At 45.7% G+C, this 24,059-nt stretch overlaps 1 protein-coding gene across 2 annotated transcripts in view; it reads left to right on the forward strand.

Moving 5' to 3' along the window:
• cfap77 (cilia and flagella associated protein 77) overlaps nt 1–24,059 on the forward strand; it is a 206,156-nt gene that overhangs the window by 86,762 nt on the left and 95,335 nt on the right. For both annotated transcript variants that reach the window (XM_070863867.1, XM_070863868.1), the window contains exon 3: nt 21,283–21,382. In XM_070863867.1, the coding sequence (XP_070719968.1) occupies nt 21,283–21,382 (100 nt within the window). The remainder of the gene's footprint in view (nt 1–21,282; nt 21,383–24,059) is intronic.

Genomic DNA, 24,059 nt, shown 5'->3' on the forward strand with positions numbered 1-24,059 from the left:
GATTCCCTTTTGCCCACAATTATACATGCTATACTGTCCCTTTTCTCACTTACTCAGCACAAACTAAGGATTCTTTTTAAGAAACTTAAATGAGCCAATTTGTAGATACAGCACTTTCTACTCAGGCAGAAAGGTTGACAAAGCCATAGATCATCAGGGGAATTATATACCAAAATATTTGCAACATGTATTTTAAAAAGTAGTTGAGATACATTATTCGCTACATTGTTCTGTGATTGCTAAATATTATAAATATAGACATGTCTACATTTTCCAATGTCTCTCAGTCACCCGTGTTACTGTGTTACTAGCTTATATTGGTTGATTGAATGTAACCTGAGAGCAGGAATTCTGTGAAGATGTCACATCATGAGGTTCCATTCAGCTGCCCACTGCCAAACATAGTCAATTTATCATTGCATCTAATATTCTAGATAAATATTTTAAAAACTAAGTATGGATTCCTTGATTCTGATCGTTACATATTCTCAGTTAAATCTTTATTCCAGAAAATACATTTTTGAGTTTACTTCAAAAATTAGAAATAAATGTTATGTTTGTTGTTTTGTGAGATTATTTCAACTCAAATGACCAAATTTACAAAATCTTAAAACTATCTCAAGGAAAATGCCAAAGTATATAGGGTCTCAACATCTAAGTTATATACAATTTTGAGAAAAGGGATGAAAAGGTAGCAAAGAAAAGAAAAAGAAAAAGAACACCAAGGAAAAATGGCTGATTTGAATTATAGGCAAAATTAAGAGCTCGGAAGTGGGAAGTAGGACGGAAAGATGATGACTTAATGAGGCTTAATGAAGCTATCTGCTAAAGGGACAGCTGTCAGCAAGATCTCTACACTTGAGCCAAACAGCTCAATCACAGCTCCAAACTACCGAGTGGGGAGTCACAAATTCTACACACAGAAGCGCAGTGTTCAGGCACAGACAATACTTACTAAGAGAGTACAGGAAACAGGTCACAGGATTTCATTGAGATCAGAGAAAACATAATCCAGGAATGGCGCTGACCATCTATTGGTATTCATTTTTATACCTGAGAGTGACAATAGCTCTAATATATCTCACCACTTTGGTGAATTTGGCAATGTTAGACTGTCACAAAGATGTATTAGGTATTGAAAAGGTGGTGTGCGCTCACACAGCGCAACAGTCATAATTCTAAATGAACATATCTCAAAAATCATAATCTGTTAGATTCCTGCAAGGAATCAGAAATAAATTACGCGATGCCAAACAGTGCTATAATAAAGTTGTTTCACTTATTTGAACTTGTAATTCATGAGTGACCAATTCTTAATTTGTATCATCAAGGTCTTCCTTGTGATTGGAATTAAATTAGTTTGCTGATATTACACAAGGTTGAAGTTATGGAGATATGTTTAAAATTATATCAATTAAAAATATCTTCTTAGTGAGATTATTACAAGTGCAAAGGGCATTTTAATATGTGCCCATTGTGCTCTTCGAGGTGACTCCTGATAGAAATGAAGTATTAAATTCACAGGCTTATTTCAGCCCGAAGTACCACTGATTGCCCTCCGCATTTGTAATAACCTGATTGCAAAGCTAATATGAATTTGGTATCAGCCATTGTACCTAAAAAAAAAGAAACACCCTTCCTCAACACTTCAGTACCATACAGCAGATTATAAGTATGACACTTGTAGTGCAAGGAGCTTTAAGAACAGCATAGATTACCACAGAGTGAGATGCAATGTGGAACTCCTCGTGCATAACTCAGACATTGTGGCTTGGACCACCAATGTGACTTCCATTTCAGTGTCTATCCATGTGGTCTCTTTGAATGACAAATAAATCACTTGAGTTATAGACTTAAAGAACCCAAACTAATTTCACGCACATATATGGCTAAAGTTAAATTGCCACGATTCCCTGATGATTTCCCCAGTAATTCTGCAATTGCACAGCCTCTTCTGCTGTTAGTCTAAAATGTGTTCCGTATTTTCACTGCAAACAGCTTGCTTTGTAATGTACCGTAGCACCAGACTAGTCAAATCTAACTCATTTTGGTTTAATAAATTAACTAGTTCTAATGTACTTCACTCTGAAAAGTAAAGACTTCACTGCAAGGTAGATCTCTCGATGAACTGCATTAGTTTCCCAGGCACAAAATGGGTGCCAGGGAAGGTCATAAAATTTAGCAACAAGGCCTTAAGCATTTTTGTGTCTGATTCCTTCTGACCTCAGTTTTGTGGCTGACTGCATTTTATGTTACAACACTTATGCATATTTCATACAATTACCTCATTAAAGCCCAAGAAATAGTTAAACAAAAACCTAGTGCAATTTCCTGGCTTTTTCTTAATGCATTTATATCCCATTTTGAGTATATGTAAGGGAAGCACATGGAACTCAAAGAGGAACTGGCTTTCTTTATTGTTTAGTGTTGCAGTGTTTATGGTACCTTTTTTTTTAGCACTGTGTTGTTTGTTTAGAAACTTTTCAATATTTCTTTTTTCTCTCTCAATATATGTATTTTTGCAATAATTTTTTACAGGCAATTTTAATGTACCCATTGCATACAGTAAATGAGATTTTAAATGTTCTGAAAAAAAGTCCATTATTATTTACTAAGTTATCAGAAAGCAAATTGTAATTGCAGCATTTTCAGGGCTTCAACAAAGCAGGGATGGATGAAAAAAGGGCATATGAAAAGGAGCTCTTTCAATGCCAACTTTCATGAGAACTCAGTATGCAGCAGATTCCAATGGCAGGTAAAGGTAGAGTTAGTGATGGGGGTTGGTTTGGATGCACCCCAAATACATTATTACATGGTTGAAATAGCACAAGTTGGAATAATTTATCCCAGGGAGACCAAGAGACGCCAGAGCTGCCATTATGCCACAAACCGTTTTTGCAGGCTGGAGCACACTTTCCTGACAATGACCATGAGCAACTTGGCTTTGCAGACTCCAAGTCAGTATGGCAACTGCAGATCTGTGCCATCTGCTGCAAACATACCTGCAACTAACCTGCACCAAAGAGACCCACTATCAGTGATAGTTAAGATTACCATTTCCCTTCATGTTTTTTTACCTTACCACCGTTTGCCAGGCACACACAGTCCTCTATGGAGGATACTGTGGCGTGCCAAACAGGTCAACCATCTGTGCATCCAACTCATGCAGCACCACCTCCACTTCCTTAGCTATCAAAGATTTGTAACTATATATAAATAATGACCTCAGGATGCCCCAAAGTGCTTTACAGCCAATGAAGTATTTTTAAAGTGTAGTCACTGTTGTAATGTAGGGAAAGGTGGCAGCCAATTTGCACACAGCAAGGTTCCACAAACAGCAATGTGATAATGACTAGATAATCTGTTTTACTGGTGCTGGTTGAGGGATAGATAGTGCCAGAACACCAGGGAGAACTACTTTGCTCTTTTCAAAATTGTGCCATGGGATCTTTTATGTCCACCGGAGGGGGCAGATGAGGCATTGATTTAACGACTCTCCTGAAATACGGCACTTCCAAAAGTATAGCACTCCCTCATTCCAGCACTGAAGTCTCGGATTGCATTTTGTGCTCTGCAGTGGGGATGAAGCCAGAACCTTCTGACACAAAGGCAAGGGAGCTACCACTGAGCCACAGCTGACACGTAGCACAGTTTCCTGCCTCCACATTTATTTTGGCAACCACCGAGTCTTTCCATCACTTATTTGTGCCCCACACAGCCTTTGAAAAAGCTGAAATATACAAAGTAAACATTAACAGTTTAAAAAAAAAGGAATTTTTTTTGCCCCCCCCCCCCCATGAGGCGACTTACTTTCAAGTGGCCACATCCCTTCAGTTTTCCCAGTAGCTCTCTAGAGGGTGGCTGGTACATTGCAATTTTACCCTTTGCCCTGTTCCACTGGCAAGATTAGAGTGCAAGGCCCAATATGTGACATCAGCATATAGCAGGACATTGGTCTGCTGGAAGCCAGAAACTGTTCCACTTTCTGTGCTGTATTTGTTTCTGTGCCCCCCCCCCCCCCCCCATGTTGAATCTACCCTCATATGTTTAAATGGGTTTGTAATCAAGCTCAGGGGCCAAATTGCCCACCGACCGAAATGAGGCACACCTACCGGTTTTGATGTATTCTGGCCGCTCCATGCATTGGTGCGGCCTAACCATTAAAATTCAGCACTTCGGGGATTTTTTTGGAGGCGGGGGGGCAGAAGTGGCCTCATCACGGGGGCGTGGCGGAGTGGCCGTAACGAGCGGGGCGGAAGTGGGGCCAGGGCGGAGTAGCCGAGGCTGTCAGTCATCAGCGGCACGCGTCACAAAGTCTCTCCCCTTCAGTTAAAGGAGAAGGCCGCTGTGAACACTGCAGCCATTTTAGTGGCAAACACTAAGCCACCAGGGAGGGTTACAGCCGGGCCAGCGGCCTGGCGCCCAAGAGGGGGTGCTAGGCTGCCTATTGGCAGCCCAGCCGATCCCGCGGCTATAGTTGTTGGACTGACCTGGCAGTCAGCCCACAAAAAAAAAATAATGTGGCGGCCGCGGCATTGCGCATTCCCCTTTAAGGTCGGCCGTGCCACCAAGCCACAGAAAGACACAGACAGCAAAAGCTGCCGGGGGTGCTGGTCGGCGGCTGGGCCGCTACCGTGGCGCAACCAGGAAAGGGGCAATTTCCCACGGGGGTTCCCGCCCGTCGGTAAGGGGTCAGCGTATGCACACCGCGGCGGGAAAATGGGCGGAGCGGTCCGGGACACTGCTCCAGAACTAAGAAAGAGCAATTTCCAAAATGGCAGCTCCTCCGTGGAGACACGGCAGCCATTCCGCGCCGCCTCGTGGCCACCGCTTTCTGGCGGCCAGGGGCTTTATCGGAAGGGACAATTTCGGCACCTCACTCTTTTTCATCATAAGTTCCTCACTTAATGTCCCCGCAACATGGTTATCTCTGCACTGTGCAGTTGTATTTACAGGAGGTTCGATCAGTTCTAAACAGCTGTCTGTAGAAACGTGTGAATGGAGAGCTACAACATGAGGTTACATTTGGACAATTATTGGGTGAACTGCAGATTAATTCTGGTAAATCACGTTAAGCCCCAATACTCAGTGAGAAGAAACTTACATTCCATTTGTCAGAGCTGGATTCTAACCAATTTTTGAGAAATAAAAGGATAGTGCCACTTTCATTTTCTAAAATTATGTCCTATAAAATTGCTGAGTTTAAACAAAACCTCTAAAATACAGAATGTGGCTTTATCGAAGAAACAGAAAATTTTGAATTCTTTTGGGATACATTGCCAAAAATGATACCGTGGCACTCAAGAGTTAAGTGGAGATTTGGTGCATAGTTGTTAAAGTATTTTGTCAAGTTCCTTCTCCAAAGAGTTCTGTTGGCCAGATTTTCACAGCTGAGTTAACGAGACTTGTTGTATTGGGAAAAGAACAGCCTCCACTTTTAGGCACTCATCAGCTCTTCTGAGCACCCAGATCAGGTGACATGCAAATGAGCACAGGCAACATTGGCTGCAAGAACATCCAATCAGATCTTCCACTTCTGGTGACTCGAATCCCAGATGACTTCACCATGGAGACAGGTTAAAGAAATATAGATGCAGTCAGGGGGTCAGTTAATCCCTCAAATACTGAAAAGCCAAAATGTTCACAGAGGGAATTCATTTTAAAACTAAATAAAACGGATAATCTTTGTATCTTTTTTTCTCCCTGATTCAGCAGTTCTGTAGAACAATCCAAAGAGTGTTACATGTTACAATCTCTGGCCTGACATTCCGTCTGTTAATACCATAAGTAAACATGAACACAAATAGCTACTAATTTTGAATATGTGGAAACCCTAAGTCTGAAGGGCATTGTAGTTGTTCAGAACAACATGAGATCAGTTACAGTTATGAAATTGTAAAAGAAAAATGTGTACTGTAATAGGTAAAATAATAAGTCGTTTGTCTGTGCCGACATATGCCTCCTGAAAACAGTATTGTAAGGAAACTTTTTTGAACACACATATTTGGGGACCGTTTGGTATTGAAAAAGAGATCCCAGTATTTGAAGGGATGTGACTATTCTCTCATTATACCACCTTATGAGTCACTATGGGCCCAATCCTGGCCAAGACTTACATCAATTTTTTTGGAGTAAGTTGTTTTTTCTGGCGTAAGTTTAAAAAATGCCATTTTCCCAAAAAAATTTGCTCCAGAGTAAGTCAGTTAGGTACGATTTTTTTTACGTCGGCTTTTTTTCCCAAAAGGGGGAGTTCCCAGACTTATGTCAGATTTGGCCATTTGGCAAAAACTTACTCCAAATCCACTTAGGTCAGCGTACGTGGCCAGCTCTGAAAAACCTTGCGGACAGTGAAGACAAAGCAGCGCACATTCGGCAGACATTAGGGCAGGGAAGGGAACTGGAGAGGGCCTCAACAACCAAGCACCAAACATTGCAAGGAAAAACTCAAACAATTAAAATACTAATAAAAATGAAGTAAATCCTACTGGAGAAATGCGAGCTGCTGGCCACGATGTCGCGGGGGGGGGGGGGATAGCTAGAGAGACTCTTTCTTTCCCCCACACCCCCCAAAACTCTCCTCCTCCTCCTCCCTCACCCCCCCAATCAAGTCTCAAGCACAGCCACACAAGCGCAGCCACTAAGTAAAAAATAAAAGCGAAGTCCTACCTGCCCGGGAACTCAGCCGGCCGGCCGGCTGGTGCTGGAGTCCACTCGGCCAGGGATAGGTTGCGGCGAGATCTGGTGTACCTTCGGCCTGGGATAGGGGTTGCAAGCATCGGGTCCTGCTCATAGCCCACAGGAAGTGCTGGGAGGGCAGGAGCATGTGCACAGCTCTCACTGAGCATGCGCACAGGTGCTGGCAGTGCTTTCTGCGCTGGCCTGTTGCTCCGCCCCCCCTTCAGTCTCCATGTCATGCCACGACTCCGGGGACTCCGAAGAGCGGCCAGGATGGGGCCCCTTTTTCCTGGTGCCCTTTCCAGCACGCAAAGTCGATGCGCTTCAGGTTAGTACACCGAAAAAATAGCTTGGGCAATGTTGGGCCCTATGACTCAAAGTATTGTACTTGCATGTTACACAAACTGTCTGGTTTATTAAAGTTTATAATTTTCTATTAAAATTACTGAAGTAGTTATTGTTACTAAGATGAAATCCATCCAAGAAATTGAATTCTGCAATTTAATAGCCACAGAAAAATCCTGTTTAATTGTGATTGAAACTCAGAAGTGGTTTCCTTTCATGGAATTTGCTGCCAGATTTCTATCAGAAGGGTGCAAAGCACAGGAGTCAAGCATTATGAGGCCAATTCACTCATAGACCATCCCGTAGGCATTTAAAATTTTAGTTGCATGAACAGATATTTATACATTAAAATTGTGGATCAGAGGCTTCCTGCAGGCGGATGCCTCCGACCTGCAAAAAATCTACAAATTTACCTGGTGGTCCGGGAGGTTCAGATTGGCAGTTCTGGGCCTTTCCAGGTGTCAGCAGATAGAGGCCCACATATCCCAGGGGCACAGACAGTTCGCAAGCACCCCTGGGATCATGTAGGCTTGCACAACCAACAAAAGGGGAATTCCCATTCATACTTATAGGAGTTCTGTACAAACGGAAACCCCATAAGTATGAATGGGGATCACTTAATAAATACATGAAGTAATTTTTTTTAAATTACACATTTAAAATGAATTAAAATGCCATTTAATTAAATATTTTAAACAAAATTTAAATTTTTTGAAGAAAACAAATTGTGGGCTAGAACCTCCACTTTTGTGCTTATCGCCCAAAAATGGGCATTATTTCCGGCGTGGGCGGTGAAGAAGGGTTTTCAGATTGCCGGCTTCTCGCCCATTCTCAAAACACCTAGTTTACATTTTTGAAAATGGGCATTATCACGAGTAATATCAAATGGGTGGTAGCGTTAAATTGTTCTGACCTTCTGCTGTAAAGTGTGGCCGTCCTTAACAATGGCATGGCAACGCTCAATTCCTGCGATTCTGGGGGTCAAGGGTCACCATGGCATGCGCAGAAGTGGAGAGAGAGAGAGAGAGAGGGAGCTTAGGGGGACTGAAGGCATGGCTGGGTGTGGTGTGACTGCATTGGGAGGAAGGAGGGAGACTTTGGAGCTTCACAGCAAGTAGGCAAACAAAAAGTAGCTGTTACCATCCACATATTTGACCGAATTTGCCCTATAATGAAGGGAGAGGAGGAGGCATCACAACACGCTGTGGAGACTGAAGCTGGAGAAAGCAGTCAGATGGGAGAGGAGCACATTGGAGGCCGCAAAAGAGCCAGGAGGTTCTCGGATGAGGCAAATGCCTCCTTCCTGCAGGAGGTTGAGTCACGCTGGGGTGATTTGACACAGGGAGGGCGTGGGAAGCCCACCCCAAAGGCCTACCAGAGGAGATGGATCGAGATAGCAGAGGTGGTGTCGTCGGCAACCAACGAGATTCGTGAGGGCAACCAATGCCGCAAACGATGGAACAATCTTGTGGGATCCGCATGAGTAAGTATTACATTGATTTACATGTACTTATGTATTTATATAATTTGATTTGTAACAGTCATGAGTGACTATCAGCAGATGTGAGATCTTGCTCTTTTACCGGGAATGTTTTACTCAAAGCCTGCGGTCACGGTGTACATCTTTAGGTAAAGAATGATAATAATCATGATTACATCTGTCAGTTGTGTGTTGTATCAGTCTCTGTGAAGTAGCTAGCAATGATATCACGCAATGATTTCATGCCATGTCGTCCTGTCACTTTTTACAGACGAAGCGATCGACGATGAGGTCCGTGCAGAGGCGAATGGGTGGGGGCCACCAGTCCCCAGCGGCATCACTGAGATGGAGGAGCGAGTGCTAGCACTCGTGGGGAAGCACCCCCGGACAGCCATGGATGCATCTGCAGACCCTGAAGTGATGCCACGTGAGTAAAACTTACATCATTGCGTGATGTAAATTCAATAGATGCCACACCAACTCATATTCGACCAATAATATGATATATGATTTCTAAAAGTGTCATAGAAATAATGCTGGCCTAATGAAAATCATTGCAATGCACACTGTGTTGATGGTCATGAAGTGTGATGTCTGCGATGATTTTGAGAGCGGTGGTGCTTTTGTCGTGCATATACTGTGTGTAGCGCTGGACTCACTTTGTCACCCTAGCACCCCCTTCTCTTCTAATAACCTCATTTGTGTCTTGCAGCTCAGCCAGCAGCGCGGCCCCAGGCAAGGCCACAGAAGCCAGAAGGTGGGGGCGCGGGACAGGAGTCGGCGGACGATCCTACTACATCTGGTGCTGAGGAGCTCCGATTGTCGCCCGTCTATCCACTGGGTCTGTTCTCGATGGATGAGAGTGCAGACTTCGAAGAACCTGCATCACCACGCTCCAGAATCCATTCCACCCCAAGGCCATCTAGTGGTCCTCCCGTTATTTCCGCCTCCACTCTGGAGCAGCTGGCCCCAAGCAGCTCTCCACAGGGCACCCCATTTGTCCCCAGGATGGCGCCGACCCCGCGGAGGCCTCGTGGATGTGGCAGGTCTGTTCCACGAGCGCGACATGACAGCGGAGAGATGGTACAGTTGTCCAGGAGGACTGTAGATATTGGTGACCAGCTCATCGAAGCATTGGGAGGCATATCCCAACACCTGGCCACCATGACTGAGTACATTCCGCGCATGGCAGAGTCCCGGGATGCTGTTTTATTTTCGTTTTATTTTCCAAAATTAATATTTTTAATTAAAAATTTCAAGGTGTACTGAATTTTGCTCTGGGATGTATTCCTCTGTGACCAGTTGAGAAACTCTGTTTAGGATTTGCAAGTTATAACTCATTATGCAGTAATAATGCACATTCACCCTTTTTCTCCTGCTTACATGGTGGTACCTGTACTATAGTTCGTTAACCCAAATGTTCATTATGCTTTAGCAATAATTGTACATGATGCCGTATGTTTATTTTTACTGCTAATTAGAGTGTAGTGTAACTAAATTTGCAGATGACACAAATTAGTGGGAAAGCGGGTTGTGTAGAGGACACAGAGAGGCTGCAAAGAGAATTAGATAGGTTAAGCGAATGGGCTAAAGTTTGGCAGATGGAATACAATGTCGGAAAATGTGAGGTCATCCACCTTGGGGGCAAAAAAAACAGTAAAAGGGAATATTATTTGAATGGGGAGAAATTACAACAAGCTGCGGTGCAGAGGGACCTGGGGGTCCTTGTGCATGAATCCCAAAAAGTTAGTTTGCAGGTGCAGCAGGTAATCAGGAAGGCGAATGGAATGTTGGCCTTCATTGCGAGAGGGATGGAGTACAGAAGCAGGGAGGTCCTTCTGCAACTGTATAGGGTATTGGTGAGGCCGCACCTGGAGTACTGCATGCAGTTTTGGTCACCTTACTTAAGGAAGGATATACTAGCTTTGGAGGGGGTACAGAGACGATTCACTAGGCTGATTCCGGAGATGAGGGGGTTACCTTATGATGATAGATTGAGTAGACTGGGTCTTTACTCGTTGGAGTTCAGAAAGATGAGGGGTGATCTTATAGAAACATTTAAAATAATGAAAGGGATTGACAAGATAGAGGCAGAGAGGTTGTTTCCACTGGTCGGGGAGACTAGAACTAGGGGGCACAGCCTCAAAATACGGGGGAGCCAATTTAAAACCAAGTTGAGAAGGAATTTCTTCTCCCAGAGGGTTGTGAATCTGTGGAATTCTCTGCCCAAGGAAGCAGTTGAGGCTAGCTCATTGAATGTATTCAAATCACAGATAGATAGATTTTTAACCAATAAGGGAATTAAGGGTTATGGGGAGCGGGCGGGTAAGTGGAGCTGAGTCCACGGCCAGATCAGCCATGATCTTGTTGAATGGCGGAGCAGGCTCGAGGGGGTAGATGGCCTACTCCTGTTCCTAATTTTTATGATGCGATGGCCAGGAACATTGCTGCCACAGGCCTCCCAGTGGTCACCACCCCTAGGTTCCGTACCACTACTGCAAATGACAGATGAGAGCAAGGACCAAGATCCTGCTTCTGCATCAGAGAATGTTGCCCCCTCGGCACCCCCCCGTTCCCGTACCCGTTCAACCAACGCATCTGCCTTTATTCCCCCCCCCAATGAGGCACCGCCTGAAGAGCTCCTCACCCAGGTGCTGTGGAGCGAGGAGGGGAAGGGGTAGAGGTGGGAAGAAAAAGGAGAAGGGGGAAGAAAAGTGATGTGCATGTGTGCAGGTGATGGCTGTGTTATATCTCCATCTGGGTGTATGTAATTTGTTGCAATGTATGGGAGCTGAGGACCAGGCTCCTGCTTTGCCTTTGTATTCTGTGTTGCTGGACATGTTGAATATGTGATTGCTGTCAATGGTGGAAGAAGTGGGATGTGGGTGGGAGTTGGGTTGGATACTTATGATTTCCGACCAATGTTGGTATTAAACTTTTGTTATTGAACATAACCTTGTTGCGCATTGTCTCAGATAGCTGGACCGTTACACACTGGTGATTCCTTACCATGAAAGGGTTAAATACAACTTAACATCAACCAATGTCAACTTTAACTGCCACCAAGTTGATGGGCACCATTGATGTCTGAGCTGCACACACACAGCAGTGTGTCAGCATTGTCACTCACATCAGCGCTCTTTCAGTCAAATATTTCCGATATCAGCTCCTCGCATAAGAGTGGGATTTAACAAATGCCTGCCACACCGCTGGCGTTCGTTCCGGTTAGTTCCACTCTTTGTGGGCGGTTTTTTGAGCGAGCGATATTGTGGCCGATATGTGTGCGAGGTTGTGAAATTGAAGATGGGCGATCTCCATGGCTGCTAGTTTGGGTAAATAGGCTCTTTACGACAAAAAACAGTCGCCGGGCATTAATATTGAATCTTGGTGTTAATTCCGTGCGGAAAGTAACGCTGGGCGATATTATGGAGGTTGAATTCACCCATTCTGCTGATTCCGCCCCAAAAAAGTGGGCGGGCAGTGATATTTTTTCTCGGCGTTAAGCCCGTTGGGAAAATAACGCTCGCCGATAAGTCTCCTAAAAAAGCTAGTCAGTTTCCATTTTGTGCCACAATGGGCGATATCTCCATGTTTGCAGATGACACTAAGCTGGGTGGCAGTGCGAACTGCGAGGAGGATGCTAAGAGGCTGCAGGGGGACTTGGACAGGTTAGGTGAATGGGCAAATGCATGGCAGATGCAGTATAATGTGGATAAATGTGAAGCTATCCACAATACGAAGGCAGATTATTATCTGAAAGGTGACAGATTAGTAAAAGAGGAGGTGCAACGAGACCTGGGTGTCATGGTACATCAGTCAGTGAAGGTAGGCATGCAGGTACAGCAGGCAGTAAAGAAAGCGAATGGCATGCTGACCTTCATAGCGAGGGGATTTGAATATAGAAGCAGGGAAGTCTTACTGCAGTTGTACAGGGCCTTGGTGAGACCACACCTTGAGTAATGTGTGCAGTTTTAGTTTCCTAATCTGAGGAAGGACGTTCTTGCTATTGAAGGAGTTCAGCGAAGGTTCACCAGACTGATTCCCGGGATGGCAGGACTGACATTTGAGGAAAGACTGGATCAGCTAGGCTTATACTCACTGGAATTTAGAAGAATGAGAGGGGATCTAATAGAAACTTATAAAATTCTGACAGGACCGGACTGGTTAGATGCAGGAAGAATGTTCCCGATGTTGGGGAAGTCCAGAACCAGGGGTCACAGTCTAAAGATAAGGGGTAAGCCACATAGGACCGAGATGAGGAGAAACTTTTACACCCAGAGAGTTGTGAACCTGTGGAATTCTCTACCATAGAAAGATGTTGAGTCCAGTTCGTTGGACATATTCAAAAGGGAGTTAGATGTGGCCCTTATGGCTAAAGGGATCAGGGGGTATGGAGAGAAAGCAGAGGTGGGGTACTGAGGTTGCATGATCAGCCATGATCATATTGAATTGTGGTGCAGACTCGAAGGGCCGAATAGCCTGCTCCTGCATCTATTTTCTATGGGCGTTATACGTCATTTCAGCAGTAAAATGGGTGGTAAGTGGGCATAAAGTATGCAAAAAAAGTGGAGGTTCTAGTCTTACATGTTTTAACGGGGCTAAAAATAAACTTACCTTATTGGACAGGGTTTTTAATGTATAGATGACTGATAGATGAGCCATCCGTTTGTAAGAACAGGGACGATGGGGCTTGCCCACTCGCTGAATTCAACGGGCGAAATTATGCCCTCTCTTAGCAACCTGTCCAACTCACTCTCAATTTTCTCCCGCATCACATACGGCAAGCTCTGGCTTTGTGGTCCACTGGTGTGGCGTCCGGGGTAATGCGTATCACTACTTTGGTGCCTTTGAAAGTCCCGACGCCAGGTTGAAATAATGACCCGAACTTTTGTAGGACCTGTGAGCATGAAATTCGCTCCACAGATGAAATGGCGTGCACATCCCCCCCATTTCCAGTTCATCTCGGCTAGCCAGCTCCTCCCCAAAAGCGCGGGACCATTTCCCGGGACAATCCAGAGTGGTAGCCGGTTCTGAGATCCATTATGTGTGACCACCAACATTGCCCTGCCTAGCACTGCGATGATCTCTTTGGTGTACGTCCATAATTGCGTGTCAGTGCGTTCAAGTTTGGGTCTGCTAGCTCTGAGTAGCCATAGTTTCTCGAATTGTTGGACACTCATGAGGGACTGGCTGGCTCCTGTGTCCAGCTCCATGCGTACCGGGATGCCATTTAACAGTACTCTCATCATCATAGGTGGCGTTCTTGTGTATGAGCTGTGGATGTTTGCCACCTGAACCCGCTGAACTTCAGCGTCCATTGCTGTGTCCCAGGCATACCCCTGCCTTGCAGACCCCTCTTGTGGTTCATCCACTTCGTAACCCAGCCTCGCTGTGGGCTTCCTGCACATCTTGGCTAAATGTCCACTCAAGTTACAATTTCTGCAGATGAATTGTTGAAACCGGCAGCATGTTTGCCCCCGCACCTCCAGCCTGAGCTGAGATTGTTGTGAACAAAAGAGCTGTTACCAGGCATTCCTCTCTGATTGTCTCTTTGATTACTCTTGAGCACTCTGTTTGTGGGTGTCAATGGTCCCATCCCAGGACGTATTGTCCCTTGTGATGGTGTAAATGTCCGTTCAACCTGCGATTGTCTCTGTTGAGGACCCACCCTAGAGTCTGTTACTGCCTGGTTGGTGTCGAATTGCCCTTGCCTGCCTGCGGGGTTCTGAATCACGTTTACCATGTTAACTCCCTGCTCCATCACCACGTTGGGAGCAGAGTTGCACGCGTATGTGAGCTTGGTTTCCTCCTCCCTCGCTATGAAGGTTTGAGCCATCAACGCCGCTGCTTCCAAGGCCAAGTCCTTGGTCTCAATTAGCTTCCTAAAAATCCCGGCATGACCAATGCCCTCAATGAAGAAATCCCGTAACATCTCCCCCCTGCAGGCGTCTGTGAACTTACAGAGGCTGGCCAAGCGGCGAAGGTTCGCAATGAAGTCCGGTATGCTCTGCCCTTCCTGACGTCGGTGCGTATAGAATCAGTGTCGGGCCATGTGTATACTACTCGCCGGTTTGAGGTGCTCACCGATCAGTTTGCTGAGCTCCTCGAAGGTCTTGTCCGCCGGCTTCTCGGGTGCGAGCAGGTCTTTCATCAGCGCATACGTCTTAGGTCCACAGCTGGTCAGTAGATGCGCCCTCCGCTTGTCAGCCGCTGCCGCTCCCAGCCAGTCCTTCGTGACAAAGCTCTACTGGAGCCTCTCAACGAAATCGTCCCAGTCCTCACCAACACAGTATCATTCCTCCGTGCTACCGGTGGCCATTCTCGAGTCATTGATTCCCGTTTCTCGTCGCCAAATGTTGTGTCCTTACACACTACAGCAAATCAACACTAGGCACATACTGGAGACAAGGTCACTCTGTGACCTGTACCTTTATTCACAGGACCAAGAAGTGATGACCCCGCGTGTGACCTCCCTTTATATACCTGGATGACCAGGTGAAGAGTGTCTCCCACAAGTTCACCCCCTGTGGTCAAGGTGTGCATTTCTCAGGTGTATACAGTGTACAGTGTGGTTACATAAAGGTTACAGTTATGTGAGGGTTACAAACATGACATACTCCTTTGAAGGGCAGATGTGGTATAGGAATGAGTTCCGAGACACAGTAATGGCTCTATGGAGATGCGCTATAAGAGTTTTTAGACCATTGCAGGCAGAACAGAGTTATTGACAGAATGTGAGTGCACACATGGTATGAGCTTATGTCAAAGTATATAGGCAATAATGAAATCATGTACTGCTCTGTGAGGTGGCAGGATGGGATAGTGAGAACAACATGAGCTAAAGTATATAAGATGGAAAAAGATATATAATGGACTGCAAGGTCACTGAGGAACATGTCCTATCAGGGGTGGGACCTCGCGATGTTGGACCTAAGAAAATGTGGACTGATGTGCCTTAATGTGTGCCCTCCAAGTTGTGCAACTATCTCTCATTCAATGGCAGCCTTCCTGCATTGGTCACCCTTGTCGTAGCGCAATCGCCTGATGACAGGACCCATTAAAGAGTCGAATCATATGTGAATGGCAAGATATTCCTCAGACAGCAGTACACCTGAAGGAGATTTGTCTGTTTCTCAGCAGGTACCCCAGATGATGTAAAAATGAGACACTGACCAAGAGTAGGTGAACAATGTGACTGTATTGAATAGTGCAGCATGCCAAAGTGACAGAACATCTAAACAATTGAATCCAACATATGTACATTATCTCAGAAACCACTCGTCACATTCACAATGATCCATGTGAAACAACTTAATGAAGAGTAAACAACATCTCCACCACCAACACCCAACCCTCTACCCACTACCACCACCTTTCCTTCTCCCCCCCCCCCACCCCGCCTCGATGTGAGGCCCATCGTCCTCTTCATGGCTCCGCCTTTATCATGGCGACCCACACCCCTGCCCTTCACCGCCTCTGCTGCATGACGTTGTGCAGGAGGGCAGCCGGAACGCTGCTGCCGTACTCATCTTGGAGAGAATATAGAGGGCGAGATGGAAGCCGCTGGCATCTCCGGCTCCTCGGGATCTGTCGGCCTTGATGGTGTGGGTTTCCATGACATGTCCCGAAAGCATTGATTGCCGCATGGCCTCGACAGTGTCGGTGATGCGCTCCACCGCACTAATGAGCCGTGACATACTGGCAGTATGCTGCTCACCAAAGATGTTGATGCTGGCAGCTATCCCAGCCATGGTCTGCAGCAGATCTCGAGCTAGGTCGACGCTCGTCCTCAACAGTTGGACTATTTCCTGAATTGCTGTGAGCCGTCCTGCATCCTCATCGGATTGTTGCATCATCCTGAGTGCTTGCGGCTTGGTGGCTTTTCCAGTACGGCCTCGCGCCTCCCACCACTTGTTCCTGCATCATTCAATTCGAATCCCAAGAAGTTGGACCCCAACACCGATGTTGGCCAAACAGGTGGCACACGTCAGGAGGCTGGAGTCCTCCTCTTGCAGCTCCTCGAATTCAAGTGGTTCGAAGACTGGCACTTCTCCCTCCTGGTCTTCGTGTCTCTGGGCGGCAGAGCTGGATACAGTGGATATGGGTGATATTATGGGGGCGTGGAGGAAGGAGCTGGTGTGTTGGGCTGCTGACAACGTCGAGGTGGAAGACGCTGGTGTCACACAATGCCTTTGGGTAACAGAGGGGGATGTGGAGCATTGCTCAATGCTGTCCAAATCAACATCTGCAAGTAGAGGACAACATTTAGGTGTACAGCTGCGGGGTGGGGTTGCTCAAACGGACATGAGATCCGTCACATTTTACATTCTTACTTCAAGGACTTCCATCGCTACATGAGCACACCATTAATGGCCGACACACTGTACATTAAAAGGCATTTGAATTGACCTTGCATGACAGGAGCGTAACGCAGACCGGAGATTAGTATAAGCTTACCATGCTCTAGCACGGGATCTGCAGCACCCTTTGTGGTGGCATGGGGGTGGTTACCCACCAACGCCAAGGCACGCTCCTCTAGGCTGGTTAACTCGATGACATCTGGTGGACCCCTCCCATGCCAGGCTTGATGCGTTGGCTGATCTTTTCTTCTGCAGAAAGAAAAGTTGCAGTCATTACCTGTTTTGCTCATGCAACACACACACACACACAGACACAACTGCCACAGAACTTTTTGGAGTAGTATGGGAGTGCAACAATAAATGTTTACTCACTGTTGCTGACGCCACCACATTGTTCCATCGTTTCCGACACTGGTCTTCATCCCGCACAATGTTGCCCGCTGAGAAAAAGGCCTCACCAATCTCCCTCCAAAGGCATCTATGTTAGTGTGGTGGAGGCTTGCCACGACCATCTCGGGTGAGGGCTTTAAAACGGCGCTCCACCTCACATACAAGTTCCTGCAGCTCCTCCTCATTAAACCAGGGAGCTCTGGGCTTCCCGCCATCAGACTTCTTAGAAGCTTTTTTTGCACTCATTATAAATTCCCTCGATGGATGGCTGGCTGATGATGATTTTTGTTTCTCTCTCTCCAAATATAACTTCTCTCCAAGTGGCAGGTGCAAGTGAGTGCACAGCTTTTATGAGCATGCACAGCTGTGCATTCAACCCCAATTGCGGCAAAAGTGATGTCGTCGCCCACAAGAAACTACAAAAAAAAATTCGCAAATCTCGCTCATGCGTGGTGCACGGCCTCCGATGTTTACCGAGTCGCGAGGCCGGCACCTACCGCCCACTGCTGCCACTGCCCGCTCCCGCCCGCCGACTCCCGCTGCCTGCCGCTCCCGCCGACAGAACCGTACCGAAACTCCCACCCGACTGGCCACAGCAAGCGTCAAAAACTGAAGCTTCGCCCGGGGACCACCAAGAAATGGGCGGGCCCTAGCTCTGACCAAGTTTGGGCCCCTACCTTGATAAAAGCAGGCCTTAGGCCATCTTTTACCAGGCGTAAGAATTTCAAGGGCACTTGCTGGGCAGAAGATGGGTAAATAGCCCAACTCTCCACCCGCGGAGGCCCTGTTCTTTCAGATTCATACGATCTGTCAAGAGGATTCTTGACAGATCGCAAGTTCCGGGTTTCAGTGCATGCGCAGTGCATACCTAAACCCAGAACTTGCGGGGCCGCTGCTGACACGTGCACATCTTGTACGCTCCCGTAGGGGCCGCAAATTCAGCCTCATTGTTCTACAAAATTTAATTGCCTTATAAATAGCATGATGCACTTCAGTTACAAATGCTGATAGCAGGAAGGCACACTTGATGGAACTATGGTTTTTAATGGCCTTGAGACCTTCTATGTTTCTATATATTAATAAGGAACCTCTCCCATCTATAATACAGTAACTGGTAAGCACATTCCATTGACAGCTCCTATGTAAACCTGCACTTACGGAAAATCCCATTATAAAAATGTCTACATTATCCTGAAATGAACTGTTGCACCTGTAAATGGTATTTCGATAGGACTTTCAATATTAAAGGTGTCACAGCTTGCTGGTCAATATAATAACCCAGATTTTGCGGTGGTAATGACGGCAAACTGTTAGTGTTCGCCATCATTACCCCTCTGAAACAGACCGTAACTTCAGAATTTAGTGCATGCACAGATAAGCACAGAGATCTTCAAGTTGTCAGTCATTCACTACTCTGCCACAGGCTGCGCTGTGGACCTCCTCAATCAGTGAAATCAGTTGAACTGACACAAGCTTGAGCTTTTCCGATCTAATTGTACCCTATTAAAAGTTAAGTCATGTTGGAATAGGTGTAATGGAGTCTTAATAGTATATTGACTATTGAATAACTGTTCTGACCCTGAAAAGTTAATTTTATATTTATGGCATGTCAAATTTCTTCATTATGATAGAAAATTACTAGATTTTTAAAATAATAAAAAAATTGTAATTTTTTAAATGTTTGTTTATGATATTTCACCATCTACCTTAATCCCATGTGTATGCCCCAATCTTTATTTCGCTCTCTGTAAAAAATGTTAAAAGTGAATTGAATCAATGCTTTTTATTTCTCGGTTTTCTGACTGTGGGATTTCTTCAATGTGATTGGCAACTTAGACAGCCTGATGTCATCACTGCTGCATCGCGCTGAGGTTACCCTCTTGACAAACTACAATCAGTTTAATGTTGAGAAACCTAAAGTTTTCGCCACAGAGATTGCGAGATGTTTGTGATCAGTAACGATCGCCGTCGCTTTGCGGCTGACCACAAATTCCTGTCCATTGGCTCCTCTCATATAACAGCTGCTGTTTTAGCGACTGTGCTGCAAAGTACTCATATCTATCTTTTCTCAACAAATCACTCCATTTCTGAGGTTGTGTGAGAGAGAGACTTCCTTCAAGCTAATGATTCAATTTTCAAAATAAGCAGCAATAAAATTTTGAAGCCTGCTAATTATCTCATCTATAAGACAGGGATTCTATGAAAAAGAGCGAGGTAGGCAGGCAGAGCGACAAAGGTATCTATCCTTATTCTTTGTTTCTTTTGAAAGGCCAGTAAATTGCATTATGAAAGCAAACAGAGCCTCTTTGAGGGAAAAACAGGAAGAGAGGGTAGAAGGGGCAGGGAAATATGAAGATGGAAATAGGTTAAGGGTGAGATGAGCCTCTGGATTAAGCGGTGTGAATGGGTGAGGGTGGGAAGGAATAAATGGAAGGTGAAGGGTGAAATGAATGACAGCAGATCCAGAGGGGGGCAATATAGGAATTAAACAGGTAATTCAAAGAGGAAGGGGGAATGATGGGAGTGAGAGGGTGGTAGGAAGGGGAGCAGCCATGGGATGTGAAGAGATGAAGGGCACAATAGCAGTGAAGGAAAAACAAATTAAAAGAGATGGGATGAGAGACAGAGAGGCCCACGTTTTCCCTGCAACCCCACCCCAGATGCGGCCTGATGCTGTTGGTGATTATTTTCCCTGCCATAACATGCCACCTACCAACTCCCATCTGAAAGTAAATAAGAAAAAGACTGAGAAAAGTAGGACAAAACAGAGACAGAAGTAGAAAAGGAGAGACAGAAAGAGGAACAACTTGCATTCATTTAGCACCTTAAATCTAGTTAAATGTCCCAAGGAGCGACACAGGAGAGATTATCAAACACAATTTGACAGAGCCACATAAGGAGATATTAGAATAGGTGACCAAAAGCTTGGTTAAAGAGGTAGGTTTTAAGGATTGTCTTAAAGGAGGAGAGAGAGGTAAAGAGGCAAAGAGATATATGGGAAGGGAATTCCAGGGCTTACGTCCAAGGCAGCGGAAGGCATGGCTGCCAATAGTGGAGCGACTGAAATTGGGGATGTGCAAGAGGCCAGAATTGGAGGAGCGCAGAGATTTCAGGGGGTTGTAGGGCTGGATGAGGTTACAGAGATAGGGAGGGGTGAGGCAATGGAGGGATTTGAAAACATGAATGAGAATTTTAAGATCAAGACGTTGTCGGACTGGACCAATTTAGATCAGCGAGCAGAGGGCTAATGGATAAAGGAACTTGGTGTGATTTAAGCTACGGGCAGCAGTGTTTTGGATGAGCTCAAGTTTATGGAGGGTAGAAGCTGGGAGACTGGCTAGGAGAGCATTGGAATAGTCTAGTGTAGAAGTAACAAAAGCATGGATGAGGGGTTCAGCATTAGATAAGCTGAGGCAGAGGCGGAGTTGGGCGATGTTATGGAGGTGGAAGTACTGGTCTTGGTGATGGAGCAAATATGGGGTCGGAAGCTCATCTGGTGGTCAATTAGGATGCCAAGGTTGCGAATGGTTTGGTCAGGGAGAGGGAATGGAGTTTGGGGTGGGAACTGAAGATAATGTCTTTGGTCTTCCCAATATTTAGTTGGAGGAAATTGTTGCTCATCCAGTACTGGATGTCGGACAGCAACATGAAAACAACCAAGACAGGTAAGAGAGAGTCCATATTCTGCGACATGTAGTACGCAACATCACGGGAGATCAATTAATGGTTACTATGACCACCTAGTTTCAGTATGGCTGTTGTGAGTTTTATGTAAAATTATTTATGTAATAACCTAATATGTATTCACAAATCAATTTATTCCCCTTCACAAATCCTTAGTGAACTGTTTTCATTCTGGCCCCAACTAAAAATTATTCAAATCAAGACTTAAAGAAGGGAAAGGCAGCCTCTGGTTCCATATTGTGGCTATATCGTGATATTTTGTATTTTAATGCTAAAATGATAAAATACATCAAAATCCAGATCCCAGAGGACTAGATAATCCCATTTATTGTCTCTTTCTTGTTTTAGTCAGAACTTGGAAAGGGAAAACGAAGTGGTAACACCCTTCCAGGACTTAACTATGTGTATGGGTCATACAATGTGATCAATGATGGCGGCGTTCCTGCAGGTAATAAGGCACAGTCTTTTGCTTTTGAATTTTACGCTACAAGAGATTAATTACAGTAGAAATCAGCACACTTAAAAGGACAATTCAACTTTATGCAAACTATGGTAAAACATCCACTATTCAAAGTACAATATAATGCAATTTCACAAAACCAACATTTACTTGAATATAATTTCACTTCAACATTTTCTATTTTAGGACCCTAGGAACATCTAGCTGTTGGCATATCTTCCTTCATAAGCTGGGGTCATTTGGACCATGAATGTCCAAGGCTCTCATTAATACATTTACAGGATGTTTTCCATACATTAGGTGCTTTTTTGCCATATGGGATGAACCCTGCTGAGTCTTCCTCTTACCCAAGAGGGAGTACTCTATTGCAGCCCAATAGGTCCAAACCAGTGTTTATGCTCTACATGAGCTCCCTCTCACCTCTCTTCATCTTTCTAACCCCATCAACTTATCCTTCTATTCCTTTCTCCTATGTGTTCCGTTTAGCTTGGTAACATCTCAAACTGTCTGTAGATGTGTGGAAATCTAGAAGGTCATATCTAAACCCAGTCAAAAATGTAGTCTGCAGTACAAAATCCTGCTTGGAGGCATGCTCAAATATAATTCAAGAGATGCCAGTTGCCCATGGCACCTTGTCTAAGTGGATATTTTTAATTTGTGTGCTTAAACTATGACTGTTGGCAACCAATTCGCTGAGTTACCAGCTGTGCTCAATCTCCAGGGACACCCTGGCCCGAATGTAACCGCGGAAGAGAGGCAGGCAGTCAGGCTGAACGACCCCCTCAACCGCCCACTGTCTGGACCGGTTGATGGCCATGCCCAGGAGCAGTCCTACGAGGAGCCCGCTCCCCTCCTTACAGGATGCCCAAAGATCCGGAGCGTGAGACTGAAGTGCAACCAGAATTTGAGGAGTAGCCCCTTCAAATATTGGAAGAGGGGCTGCAACCTGACACACTCAACATCGTCATGGAACACGGACTCTTCCAGACCGCAGAAATTACAAGCGACCTGGGAGACCGTGAACCGACTTAAAAATCGATCGCACGGGACTGCTCCATGCAACAACCTCCAGACCAAGTCCCCAATAAATAAAAAGGAGGACTCCCGCGTAGAGAGCACTCCAATAGGGACACCTGCCTCCTCCGGATGGCAAGATGGTGCGCCATGGCGTGTCCAGACGGCAGATGAGGATGGCAAAGTGGAGAGTGTGCAAGAGCAGCCCATACAGGAATCCCCTCTGCGCAGAACTGAAAGGCACGGAGGGGATTTCCCGGAAGAGGCTCAAGTTGTGAGGCGCTGGCTCCCGAGGGAGGTTTCAAGGCTTGGCGCCGATGAGAAATTCCGCCCGGAAGGGGGTCAGTTCGGACGGGATCACCCCATGTGCTTGAGCATCCTCGACACACCTAACCGAGTCACGAACCTGTGAGCATACTCACTGGTGCATACATTACAGGTAGAAAGAATGAGGAGAGGAAATATAAACTAAACAAAGAAACATAGAAAATGGTGCATGAGTAGGCCTTTCGGCCTTTCTAACCTGCACCACCATTCAGTAAGATCATGGCTGATCATTCCCTCAGTACCCCTTTCCCACTTTCTCTCCATACCCCTTGATCCCTTTAGCCATAAGGGCCATATCTAACTCCCTCTTTAATATATCCAATGAACTGGCATCAACAACTCTCTGCGGCAAGGAATTCCACAGGTTAACAACTCTCTGAGTGAAGAAGTTTCTCCTCATCTCAGTCCTAAATGGCCTACCCCTTATCCTAAGACTGTGTCGCCTGGTTCTGGACTTCCCCAACATCGGGAACATTCTTCCCGCATTTAACTTGTCCAGTCCCGTCAGAATCTTATACCTTTCTATGAGATCCCCTCTCATCCTTCTAAACTCCAGTGTATAAAGGCCCAGTTGATCCAGTCTCTCTTCATATGTCAGTCCAGCTATCCCTGGAATCAGTCTGGTGAACCTTCGCTACACTCCCTCAATAGCAAGAACGTCCTTCCTCAGATTAGGAGACCAAAACTGAACACAATATTCCAGGTGAGGTCTCACCAAGGCCCTGTACAACTGCAGTAAGACCTCCCTGCTTCTATACTCAAATCCTCTAGCTATGAAGACCAACATACCATTTGCCTTCTTCACCACCTGCTGTACCTGCTTGCCAACTTTACCTGCATGATGAACCATGACAACCAGGTCTCGTTACACCTCCCCTTTTCCTAATCTGCCACCATTCAGATAATATTCTGCCTTCGTGTTTTTGCCCCCAAAGTGGATAACCTCACATTTATCCACATTATACTGCGTCTGCCATGCATTTGCCCACTCCCCTAATCTGTCCAAGTCACCCTGCAGCTCACACCTCCACCTAGTTTAGTGTCATCTGCAAACTTGGAGATATTACACTCAATTCCTTCATCTAAATCATTAATTATATTGTAAAGAGCTGGGGTCCCAGCACTGAGCCCTATGGCACTCCACTAGTCACTGCCTGCCATTCTGAAAAGGACCCGTTTATCCCGACCCTGTGCCTCCTATCAGCCAACCAGTTCTCTATCCACGTCAGTACATTACCCCCAATACCATGTGCTTTGATTTTGCACACCAATCTCTTGTATGGGACCTTGTCAAAAGCTTTTTGAAAGTCCAAATACACCACAT

This window comes from Pristiophorus japonicus, chromosome 20 (genome assembly GCF_044704955.1).
Source record: "Pristiophorus japonicus isolate sPriJap1 chromosome 20, sPriJap1.hap1, whole genome shotgun sequence".
NCBI classification, from domain to species: Eukaryota; Metazoa; Chordata; class Chondrichthyes; family Pristiophoridae; genus Pristiophorus; species Pristiophorus japonicus.